The following is a 13,464-nucleotide window of genomic DNA, read 5'->3' on the forward strand; positions in this document are numbered from 1 at the left end:
ACCTAGAAATTGGCCAAACTATAGGAAAACGTTTCACACGTGTGTGAATATTGATTATTATCCTGGGTTAGCACACGTGCAAAAATAAAGATGAAATTTCGCGAATAACTAAGTGTAATGAGAGTGATTATTCGAAAAAAAATAGAGGTGTATATTTATATAACAAGCTTAGATCCTGTTATTTTCGTAAACGTGACACCGTTATAGTAGAAGATATGTATATACTATATAGCCATAAAGTCAACTATAGCTACAAAAGCCACATCATCAATTAGACTGTGCACTAACCAAACAAAGTGGTTAGAACAATCCGGGTTCAAGTGTTTAAAGTTTAAACACACTTAGGAAAATTTGAGTTTTGCTGCCCCTTGCATGTAAAATTTTTGGAAATTATCCATGATAGAAAAATGTTAAATGCCACTCTAAGCGTAGTCCTATGTCGCCTACTTCCTTGAGCCAGGTCTGGGCTAGAATATTGTATTACTAATGAGAGATACTTAAACCGAATAGTAAAAAAAAAAAATTAAATCTGTTCAGTAGAAAAATAATAAACGCTTTGGTAAATATACATACCACTGACCTATAAAGAGTAATTTTGTTTTGCCTAATAGTTAATATATGCCATACCGCTAGATTTTACATTAAAATTTCGTTTTATTTCACATTAAACAGTTGAAATTAATTTTTATAGGATCATAATATGGGACATATTTTATACGTTTAATCATTATTACCTACTTATTCTGAATTATTGTACATCAATAAAATATTATGTACCTATTATTAATTTGTTTAAAAATATGTGATAAAAATGTATAAATAATTTAAATATGCATCTTATGTTTTAAATCATAACAAATATTAAATTATTAACTATTATGAACCTAAAACATTCTACATAATATAGGTAGCTATGTAATATGTATATTATATTAATACATTATGTTAAATGTAAACATGCTCTAATATTGTACATCACGAGAATTTAAGAAGTTTTTCCTTCTATAGTATTATCAAAAAAAGATAATTGGTAAAACTTGTGTGTATAAATTCATGCATAACTGGCCCATAATAATTAGTGATATACTAGTTATTTACTTTTTTTAGTTATAACTTATAACAATAGCGTCAATACTGTGAATAATGATCCATTTTATTATGCTCTAAAATATTGAACTCTTAAACATTATATGTAGTTAACAATTCATTTTATTGTTTTATATATTTAGACTGTTTGTTACATTTTTTTTGTAAAATATGAAAATGTGTCATTACTCATTTATACTTTATATTTCTTTGAAATAATTAAATAAATGTAATTTTATTAAATATTTTATTAATAATTATTATAAATATAAATATTTATTTTGTTATTAACGATTTTAGTAGGTATAATAAATAAAATTATATAAAATATTGATTAGTTAGCTCAACATTTATTTACTGTTTGTACAACATACACTTATTAATATTTAATATAACATTTAATAACAAAAAGGTATGTAGTAGGTACATTCAAATTTTCACAATTTTTATTATCCATAACTGCATCTGCAATAAGCCAGTTTTACATTAGTGAACTTAATATTAATCATTAAATCAATAATATTTGTATTAAATGCTATTAATAACAAAATATTCAAGCAAACTCTAACCAATATTTTGTATTGTTATAAAAGTAAAAAACAGTTAAAAAATTTATTAAAAAGTTTTTAATTAATTTTATGTACCTAGTCATCAATTAATAAGAATCATGAAGATCTTGCAATCGTTTTTGCTGTTTAAAATTGATAAAAAATGAAATTCTTATAGCTAAGATTTAAGAAATTTCAAATTTAATAAAAAGTTCCTCATAAATAGTTGTTAATGAATAAATCGGCATAATTTTTGGTACTCGTTTGTTATCGCCTCGCCAGTACACGCTGTAAAAAATTTATCGCTCCGCTACTCTTGTTTGTTATCAGTTATCACCCCGCCATAAATAAAATAAATAAAATATATTATTAATAATACAAGAAATGCATAAGTAAGTATATAGGTATAGTATATGTATATTTGATCATAATTATAATGGAGATTGGAGGCCAGAATTCAGATACCTACATATTTTAAGATGGTTTCAAATGCGTCTTGTTCTCCGGACGTGTTCTCCTCATAAATTTTTGTCGTATACGATTCCATAAAATTTCTTTTAGTTTGACTAACCTTGAGCTTTCCAAAAATCTTACAAAATTATTGAATCTGGTCTCATATATTTTTTTATTATAGGTGATAATAATATAGATAATTACTTCGATCGACCACACTGACCACAGAATTTTGTCCCATTTTTAGCTAAATATGATGATTGTAGGAACAATAACGGTATGTTATGGCTTTTCTTTTGCATTCCTTGGGATTATGACAATCTTTTCCGGATTTTCAATATATGTTCGATCTATCTGGCCCTGAACAGCCGTCTCTAATATTCGGTCATAACATTTAAAGAAACGCTTCACTTTTTGGGGATTTTCTGACTCTACAGCTGACGTATCTTATTCTTATCCTTGACTGCTAATCGTTTGATAGTACCTATCTCATTCGATGGTTTTACTATACCAGTGCGTCTAGGTTCCGCTTATTTTTGTCTTGGTAATCGGATTCTTTCGCATTTTTCTTCGGTTGGTTTGGCTATCTTATAAATTACTTGGAGAATTCCTTTGTCCGAGGCTTCCTCATCAATATCCTTTACCTCTAATCATTTAGAATCCCCAAGTTTAGGAGATTTTCATATCAGTTCCTAATTCCTATAGCCTTTGTGAGTACATTAATAATGCTAATAGTATCCTTAACTTGTAGTTCAAGTTTAAAAGCAGGGTGTCTGTTTTTCGTTTTCTTTACTGAGTGGAAGTTCGGCCCAATTTTTTTTTCCTCGACTCCTCAGCATTTTTGCGTACGTTAAGCCTTTGGATTTAATAAGCAATGCGGTTGCGGTTGTTTTTCCTGCTTTCGCTTTGCGACATCAGTGCTTTTCTTGGTTTCTGTTCTTGTTTTAGATTTTCCATTTCCTCGTCTTGCCGTCACTGTGCTGAATCCGCTCAGAATTTCTAGTTGTTGTGCGCCCTAACTTTCATCACTAGCCTATCCAATATCGGTCGGTATGTGAGCATCACTTGTGCTAAGTATTTCATTGATGTTTTGTGTTGTAGTAACATCTACATTTTCAGTTTATTAATACATTTAATGGTTATGATATGGGTATTGTTTGTATCGTCGTTATGTGGATTTAGTGTCTGTGACTCCAAGTCAAGCTGCATGGGATTTGAGTAATAAGAGTCACCAATTTGAGATCTTTGTCTTTCATTTTGGAAAATTGCAATGAAAAATTGCATCTGGGTTCCTCTGCTGGTCGATAAATTTCCAGAATTGTTCATCTGCGCGGCTGGGTCCTTGCCTGCCGAAGATATTTTCATTCTAGCACTCTTCACTTTAACATAAAGCGCTATTACTTTTCCAGTATTTTTCTAGATTCTCTTTCAGTTCTCTGTGTACATTTCGGGTTCTATTTGAAAAGGTTGTCACCGAACTAACATAACTCCTCATTAAGATTCCCGATCTTTACCACCCTTTTCGTAGTACCTTTCGATCTAGGTTTCATTCTCTGATTCTAATCCTAAAACCTAACCTAATCTTGAAAAATTAATTTAATGTGATTAAGCACTCAGAATGGTTAACATTTGTACTTTAACTTCATATTCGATACTTCAATTAGAAAATTTAAAATACTTGTAATATGTATCGATCTATAGACACTCTGTCCAACGAGAGAACGCACCGTGGCTCGATGATAATCGGTTATCTATGCATCCTTAATCGACAGTGCCACAGAGATCGGTTTGACTATGACGGGATGTGGCATAGTTATACCATTGATTATAGAATTAATTATTTATTATTTTTATTATTAATTTTATTTTATATTCTATAATCAATGGTTATACGAAGAATTTACAGCACTAACTATTGCATCTGAATAGATCATACAATTTTGAGTTTAGTATGTTTGTTATCAGAATGTGAAACTGTATCGTTTTAATCTCTTCTCAGTGAACAGTTGTAATGTGTGTACAATTTATTAACAAAATATGCACCTATATAGTTATCTCCTATACTTTATACTTTGTTTTTCGAGAAAACATAACTTATAAGTCCTTAGCGCATCTGTATAAATAATGCTTTGTAGTTTCGATGTCTAATTTTCCCTACCAATTCGTGTTTTATCGCCAAACGAGGTATATATCATATTATAGTGTATACATTATAAGGTACATAAATATAAATTAAATACCATCGTAGTAGTTTTAAAAACATTTAAATAATTAACACTTATATTATTAATAGGTATGATATTGTTAGATTATAAGTATTTCTTGTCTTTTTTTATATAAATTAATCCAAACAAGCAAAAATGTTTAAATAGACTATCCAAAAAGAGAGAATAAAAGCTACAAAAGAAAACCTTAAAGTTTTATATACCTAAGTATAGTTATAGTATATACATGTTAACACACCAAAATGTATGAGTAGTATCACATTTAATTACATAATAAACCTTATAAAATTATGAACAAAATATAGTTTAATGATAGTTTTGATAAGTAAATTAATGAATAATTATAGATAAGTACATTTAAAAATATACAAAAGGTAAATAAATCAATATGAATTTTATATATCAAATTATTTTTATTAAAATTGGTCTAAATACCTTTGATATTAAACAAATGTTTTTGGTTATTACTTATTACATATTATTTGTACATAATAGATAATGTTAAGTTAGGTATTGACTTTAAATTTAGTAAATTTATATTTAATGTAAATTATTAACTAAAATATATTAATACTATCATTAGTTATATTTTGTTCATATGATAAATTGTTTATTAGTAGGTTTAAAATTGTATACACATGTTATATGTAATTTTATCTTCTTAATTTTATAGCAAATTAAATATGTCATCCATTTTATCTAATAAATATTTTTCTCATATTGTCAACAGCAAATTTATTACTATTTTAGAATAATAAAAGGTCTAAAACAATATAATTATTAATAAACAAAATTTATTTAAATAAATTAATTTATTATTTACTTATATATTTAAATTTTTTTATCAAATTTTAATATAAACATGAACATTTAGTATTAAGAGGACATCGTACCCGCATATGTTGTCTCCGTCTTACAAATGCGTAACATGGCAAATAGTACTCTCAGAAGATCACGTTTAGCTCCTTCAGCTTGAAAATTAGAACGAATTGACCTCTTTTGAAATTTAAAAGTGAGATTATTATCTAGGGCATCTCATAGGCTTTTTATTATATTTTAATTTTAAAGCGAGTTATGTGTGTTTTAAGACGTGCAAGCAATTTACAGTTTTAAAATACTCATAACTTGCTCTAGATAAATTGTCTAGATAAAATTTTTACCTGTAAGTTTAATAATAGGTGAGTTTACTTAAATGTTAAAGCTAACAATATAAAATGGACTTTGCTGAACAAAAATTTGCTATGTTATATGCATGTAATATGGAGACAACACATGCAGGTGCAGCGTCCTCTTAATAAGTAAAAAAACAGAACAAAACAATAAGCCAAACGAATGTAACATATTTATATGTTGTATTAGGTAGGTACTAAGGTACATATTGTAGCAATAATTTCTTTTGAAATATTTCTTAACAGTATTAGAAATAAAGTATCAAATATTTAAAGGATAATAAATACATCATTTTAATGAAATTGATTTTATTATCCACAAACAAGACTAAACAAACCATTTTAAAACTTGAGAGAAATGACAGTAGGCATTTATAAAAGGAATAGATTCTGCATTATTTTGGTTTTAGACTCCATATATTGTTTATATTTAATATTAAAGCATTTGCATAAAAGTAAAAATTATCAATTTAGATTATAGATGACACAATGCACCAACACTGATTCAAATGATCAAATAACCAATGTATAAAAATAAAAAAAAATTATAAGAGTAATTTAATGTCCTATTATAAAATTTGTTTTCTAGTTTATATTATTAATAATATATAAATATTAGTAAAATCCTTGAAAAATAATGGAATGTGTTAATGTTTTTTTATAGATAAACATTATAAATGCTGTCATTGTTCTCAAAGTTAAACTGTTAAAATAACAAAATAAACTTAATATAATTAAGGTACACAATGAATTTGAAATCTAACATTTAATCTGTGAGCTGATATAGATTTAAGGGTACTGGAGCATATCACATTTCAAAGATCAATATCTGAAATTTTATATTATGGAATAATTAATTTGATCGTATAATGTGTGAAAAGTAAATCTAGTGTATAAAATCCTTTATTGCATAAATCAAAATTACTAATTATTACTGAAATACAAGATTTTTATGAGTCTAGAAAATAAATTGGTAATAATGGGCATATAAAAGAACTTATAAAATTCAATTTTGATCTATAAAAATGGAATCATATAAATAGTTTACTTTTTTGACATGTTATTGTATTTAAATTTTTTGGTTACAAAATTAATGTAATTTAAATTATGAAAGCTTAAAATGTTAACTTTGTGAAAGATTCAAATTTTTTAATACAATTAAAACTTGAATATATTATATTAATATATAATTAAGAACGTCAAAGGAGAAAATTTTAACCAAATGTTTATCTTACTCCATTTCTCTAATCAGCATCACAGTTACAACCATCAAATACAGAAACTAAACACTTAAACATTGAGACAAAAACATGAATATACTCACACACACATATATATATATATATATAACAAACAATAAAATAATTATAACAGTAGCATATTTACAATTTTTTGCAGGAATCAGAATGTATAATAATATAACATATAATAAAGTCATATTCTTATTTGAAAGCCAATAAATATGAATTCAATAACGTGATGAATAAAATGTTAATAGATTTATCTAGGTCATCTATCATCATAAATTCACTACTGACTTAAAGGTTAACATACTATGAATTAACTTAAATACTAATATAAAATATAATTGTAATTGTAACAAGTATAATTAATTAATAAATATTAACGCCTAATAATTTGATGAGGGAGGGGAAGGTTCTCAGTTTTAATATTTATAATTATGTAATATTATGATCTTTAAGTAATCAAAATATACAATAATTGACTGATATTGAAAACACGTATCTATATAAATTTGAATACAAATTATTATTCACATATTTTTCTGATAATATTAAATGAGATTTTTTCAAGTAGGCGTTTAATATTATATTATGTTTTTCATTATTTAACAGTACTAAAAGTATTATTTTATTTTCTATTCAACAAAAAATTACAAGCAAATGAGATTTAAATGATTTTAATATTTAATATAGTAATAATATATATTTTTTTAAACATAAATATATTATATATTTAATTATAACATTTAATAACATATTGTACTACAGAATACTTAAAATTAATTTTTAAAATGTTATTTTCAACTAAGATGAAACTAATAAAAGTAAAATACTTATTATAAATATTTTTTTAATTAGTAAATGACTATATTACTTATTACTTATTAGTAATATAATTATGATTAAAAGTGTTTTAATAAATACAATATTTTTGTACCTTGAAGTATTTATTATTTAACCAAAAGTAAATATTTTAATATTAATAATTAAGCTTTTAACTTATGAGAAATAAGTAAGCCTTATGTTGTAGATAGCATTTAAATCGGTTAACATAATAATATAGAATTATATGAGGTAGATACAAACTGTGCATATTTTAATGTAAATCAGTCAACATGGAGTAAATGTAATTGATTTGAATTTTAATACCATTATTACTTATTAGTATTATAAAGTTAGGGTCAGATTGTTAATAATTTTTTTAAAATTTTTTGATATGAAATGATGTCTTTTTTGTTAATTATTAGATACTCGTATTTCAGTAATATTAGAAGAACACATTTATGAAATTTAATTTTATTATTTGTATTTTAAAACAAGTTGTAAATATTATTTTAATATTAAATTCAATATTTCAATATAACTTATAAATGTGATACAGTAGCTTCAGAATAAATGAAAGAGAAGATCTAATCAGTAAATGTATAGTTGCACATTTACCATGATGTTTACCATTATTTATTTTTCATTTTTTAGGGTTCTTTTTAATTTATTTACTTCAGACTTAAAACCTATTGATTCAAGATTGTAATAAATATAAATTATAATTAAATACTTCAAGACATTAGGCTTCTCAGTTTTTTCTTAGGAATTTTCCAAAAATAAAATCTTTTTATGTACATCTGAAAGTTTAAAATTTCTGATATATATATATGAATTATCGTTGAAAACTTCTCTGGTCAATAAATCCATGTATCTGAAATAAAAAAAAAATATAATAAACATTGTTATTTCATTTTTTAAGCTCAAACTAAATTACATAGGCAAGTAGTTCAAGCAAAACTTTTTTGCATGTTCTTCCCACATTATATTATGTTTGTAACACCAAACTTGCAATTCCCTTTTGAATGTTATTAGAGTATATTTCAAAACTTGGCAACCAAAAATCTTACTAGCTTTGTATCGTGGGGTAATCGAATGGACCAATCTGGGCATACAACAATACAGCAAATATCTAGAAAACAAAACATTACATACAATTCATACTATGTAATGCAGCGTTTCTCAAAGTGTATTCCACAGAACCTTAGGGTTCCATGGGACAATCTCAAAGGTTCCACCAGATGAATGTGGTTATTGAGAACATTTTTTTTATTATATTTGGAAAAATATTATTCAAAATTATTATTTTGTTATTTTGATTGAAATTGTTTTTTTAAACAATAATCAATACAAATATCATTAATACATTTTTTTTTTTTTTTATTTTATGGAGTACTTTTTTTTTGTTGTTGTTGTATATAGAATAATTGAAGTTGAGGTTCCGCAAAACACAAATTATCTCTTACGGGTACCGTGTTCGTAAAAGTGTAGGAATCGATGCTGTAATGTGTTAACTTACCTACGATAATAGTTGTAATAACTAGTTGAATATCTGCGAGGATTACAATCCACTAATTGGTCTGGAAGAGTCCAAAACCATGTATTAAAATATTTGAGTACAAACTTGGTGATTTTAAGTGCATCTTTTAAATCCTGAAACATAATACAATGTAATAGTATTGACTAAGACATTATTAATTAATAAATAATTTTGAAATATAAAGCTGTTTATTTTACAATTAAAAGAATTATTTTTATTAACTCTTGTGAAAGAAAACTGTTCAATTTTTTACTTATTTTTGAATAAAATATCAATTTTAATGGCCACAAGAGGCTATTTTACTTTAAATCAAGATTCACATGAAATTCAATTGCTTGAGAGTTAGATGCTGCAATTTTGTACTTTTTGAAGAAATTTATATCTACTTTGGTTATATTTGGTTAAGTTTTTGTTTTCCTTTCTGTAGCATATCTTATGAACTTAATAATACTATTACAACCATGAATAGCCAGTTTTTGGAAATTTTATACAAAACTAATGGTGTTGCTATTTGTTTTCTCTCTCTTAAGTTGTTGTAATTCTTATTACTAATACCAATAATATTCAGTTATTATGTATAAATATCTATAAAATATTTAAATAAATAAAATTAGAGCGTATACTGTAGAGTAAGTGATGTGGGAAATTTTTTCAAATGTATATAAGTACATGATACAATTATAGATAATATTAAACAATAAAAATATTGTTCTCTTTTCAATTTTTTGAAGTACATAGTTTTTTTTTGTATGTACCTATTTTTAATTCATAAGATTTTGGATAAAGGTCTTCAATATATAATTTTACTAGCTATAATTTAAATTATTTAATAACAAACTTACCAAAACACTATTCTTTTTACCAAACTTTTGTACACAAAAGTTTAACAAAATTTGATTTATGTTAGTTTTTTCAAATGGTGGAGTCCCATAAATTTTATCAATATTAGGTGCTGTAAATGGATCATAACGTAAAGTTTTGAGTAATACCTACCATATTAAATTACAAAATTAGTTAATAAGTTAAAGTGAATTTATTATGAGCAACATACATGATAAATTGATACAAACACGTCTTCTACCAGAATAATTCTCTCCGTCTTGGGCTTTTTAGATGTATTTTCTAATGTTCCTTTTATATTAATGATATCAAATACTACTTTTATTGTAGCGGCAAACTCAGTCCTTGTAGCAGACATAACATGACTTGCATGGTCAGCTAAACAAAAAATAAATTAGAAATAAACATGATTAAATAAATAGGTGATAAATATATGTATATAGTATTTATACAACAGCAAATAAAATAATAATTAAAACACCTAATATGTTTATCACACATTTTATGTATAATTAATTCTTAATTTTGGGTTAAATTATTACAAATGATAATTAATAATAAGTTTATAATATGATTTCAAAGTGGTATTAGTTAAATTTTTAATGTATTTTAAACAATGATTATTGATTTAATTTACTAAAATGGAAATAAATGAAACTATAAAAATATGAATTTCTACATTAACTAATCCATTATAATTAAATAATATTGATCTAAATAAAATTATCGCTATGGAATAAAAGCAATATTTTATTATTCATAAGTTCATAAAATTAATTAAATTTAATGCAGTTATAAATTTTATAAGTAAGTTATCACTTATCATCCACATTTTTAAATTAAAATGTTGATATTCTTTGTTACTTGTTGGCTATTATCTATTACAGTAAGTCCTCGTTTAACACCGAGGTTAGGTTACTGGAAAACACAATGTTAAGTGAAACACTTTTTAAATTACATACTTTTATATGAAATTTATGTAAATATAACAATAATTTGTTGAACACATGCATTACAAATGACGTTATACTGAAACCGTTGTAGTGTTAAACAAAACATAAGGACTTAAACTTTTACGATGCAATAGCAAAACAACGCTAAATGAGGCGACGTTAAACGAGGACTTACTGTACTTATATCATTAACATTGTGTCAAAATATTTTAAATTATAAATATATTAGAAAAATATAGACAAAATGTTTTGAAATGTTGACTGATTTACATTAAAATAATCACAATTTGTACATAACCTCATAACCTCATAATTTTTTTTATTTATTATTATGTTAACCAATTTAATATTTTATCTACAACATAAGGCTTAATTATTTCTCATAAGTTAAAAGCTTAATTATTAATATTAAAACATTTACTTTTGATAAAGTAATAGATACTTCAAAATACAAAAACATTGTATTTATTAAAATTAAAAAAAAGTATCAAATAAAAAATTGTAAAAATTAATATTATTCAAAAAGTATTAATTTCTGATTTTTGGTCATTATTTAAAAAAAATACCAATTAAATCAAAAAATATATGATTTATAAAATTACTAGTTGTACCCACACAGCGTAACCCATGAAAAGAATTGTAAATCAAATATCTTTTAAATTTTCATTTTTGTTGTTTAATATAGTAAATGTTAATAAATAATAAGTAAAACGGAAAAAAAAGGTAAAAATGGACACTTGATATACCAAAGTTTGAACTCCAGATTCTCCCTTCTTTTTTAAAACAAAGTGCCACTGTGTTAGAGGATTTTCAGTACTGGGTGGTAATTTAATAGCTATGTATATAGCAAATACTCTACATATTTGAGGCATAAATCTGATGGTATTAAAGGAATATTATTGATCAAGTTATATGAATAAATTATACACATCAACAAAATTCTTAAGTGTATATATTACTTACAAGTTATAAATTATTATGCCTTAATAGTAATACGTTTTTAGTGGCAAAGTTATTTATTGTTAAATCGTTATACTTACACAGTGGATGTTTACAACCAGCCCTAGTGCAGATACTATTTTTCCACCCATGATTATCACACTCAACTTCATCAAAAACTCCTTTTTTACATCTACAACCTGAAGCCTGAAATAAATGTAAAGTATTTAATGGTTGACTATAAAATATAAGAATTTTGTAAGACATGAACAAGAAATACTAGTGTAAATTAAATATATATTGATAGGTTGTGGATTAAAAAAAAAAATGTCATAAAAAACAAATAACATTCTAAATAAATTATAATATAGTTCTACAGTCACTCCTCATAAGTAAGACTGCAGTACTAGTTGGAAACTTTAATGTATGATATCAGTGAATCAGCAAATCACTCGTTTGGTTATTTGACTTATTATGTCACGTTGTAAAAATATCTGGTGTATTCACACAATTAAATTAATAAATAAAAAAAAAGGAAAAAACTTGTTGTATCATATTATGACCATAACTAATATTGTAAATTATAATGTATCTAAGTGTTATATATATATATACATATATATACATGTATAAAACGCCTAATTATCTCTCTAAAAATTGTAATTGCTCACGGCGTCTTAAATAATAAGTACCTATCGTACTATAAAATATCGTAAAGTATCGTACCTTGCAAGGAGAGAACTCGGCAACTATCCTCACTAGACTTCCGGATTTTTTATCCTCAAGTTTCTCCCTTTCCATTCTAATGCGTTTGTACAAAATATCGTTCGTTTTCCAAATGTTGTTCATTAGTAAAAGTTCCTTCGGCTCCACTTGTCTGTGGCGGTTACAAAACATCGGATAACCACAACTGAAGCTATTACCCATGATCGTCGGATTTACGAACAATAATAATACGTATTAATGTATTAAAATAAATTCTACTAGCCGACTACTACGCGCTGGTTATATTATTATCGTATGGTTTATAAGTACAAGCAAACAGATAAAATTAGTGATGACTAGAGTGACTAGACTAATAGGTAAAAACGCTGAAAACTAATTTACGCGCTAGTAAACGACGGTGTCCGTCGTCAAACGAAACGACCCGACAGTCCGTACAGTATTGCGTTTAGCGTTACCAACGGCGCTACGTTATTGTGCCGGCAAACTTTCTTTCTCTCTCTCACGCACACTACTTTTCTCTCTCGCCCGCTCGCGCACATCTTAAAATGAATGGCCGACACGCATGAGCAGTGCGCACAACTCATACTATTTTATAGGCGGACACCTGGACACGCATGTGCAGTGCGCAAAATTCATACTATTTTTGCAGACGGACGCCCGGACACGCACGCGCAGTGCGCAAAACTCATACTATTTTTGCAGACGGGCGCCCGGACACGCACGCGCAGTGCGCAAAACTCATACTATTTTTGCAGACGGACGCCCGGACACGCACGCGCAGTGCGCAAAACTCATACTATTTTATGGGCGGACACGCATGTGCAGTACGTACAACTCATACTATTTGGTAGGCGAACACGCACGGCTGATACTTTGCGGTACGGCGTTTACTTGAAACGGCCGAAACGCGATAAACTTG

The 13,464-nt window shown here is 26.2% G+C and overlaps 1 protein-coding gene across 2 annotated transcripts; it reads right to left on the reverse strand.

Annotated features, from left to right (window-relative positions):
• Nucleotides 1-6,291: 6,291 nt before the first annotated feature.
• Nucleotides 6,292-13,085, reverse strand: LOC112593212 (histone acetyltransferase KAT2A-like). Of its 2 annotated transcripts, XM_025337561.1 has the most exons (8): nucleotides 12,546-13,085; nucleotides 11,921-12,026; nucleotides 10,139-10,305; nucleotides 9,930-10,076; nucleotides 9,067-9,200; nucleotides 8,485-8,679; nucleotides 8,281-8,421; nucleotides 6,292-6,310 (listed from the first exon to the last, which is right to left on the reverse strand). In XM_025337561.1, the coding sequence occupies exons 1-7, from the start codon at nucleotides 12,744-12,746 to the stop codon at nucleotides 8,310-8,312; spliced, it is 1,062 nt and encodes a 353-aa protein (XP_025193346.1). In that variant the 5' UTR covers nucleotides 12,747-13,085; the 3' UTR covers nucleotides 6,292-6,310; nucleotides 8,281-8,309. The 2 variants fall into 2 exon arrangements, with proteins under 2 accessions (XP_025193346.1, XP_025193345.1); XM_025337560.1 differs by lacking the exon at nucleotides 6,292-6,310 and having other exon boundaries at nucleotides 8,060-8,421.
• Between the last annotated feature and the right edge of the window lie 379 nt (nucleotides 13,086-13,464).

The sequence above is a fragment of the Melanaphis sacchari genome, unplaced genomic scaffold, assembly GCF_002803265.2.
Source record: "Melanaphis sacchari strain LSU unplaced genomic scaffold, SCAv2.0 Contig1_pilon_pilon, whole genome shotgun sequence".
Classification (NCBI taxonomy): domain Eukaryota; kingdom Metazoa; phylum Arthropoda; class Insecta; order Hemiptera; family Aphididae; genus Melanaphis; species Melanaphis sacchari.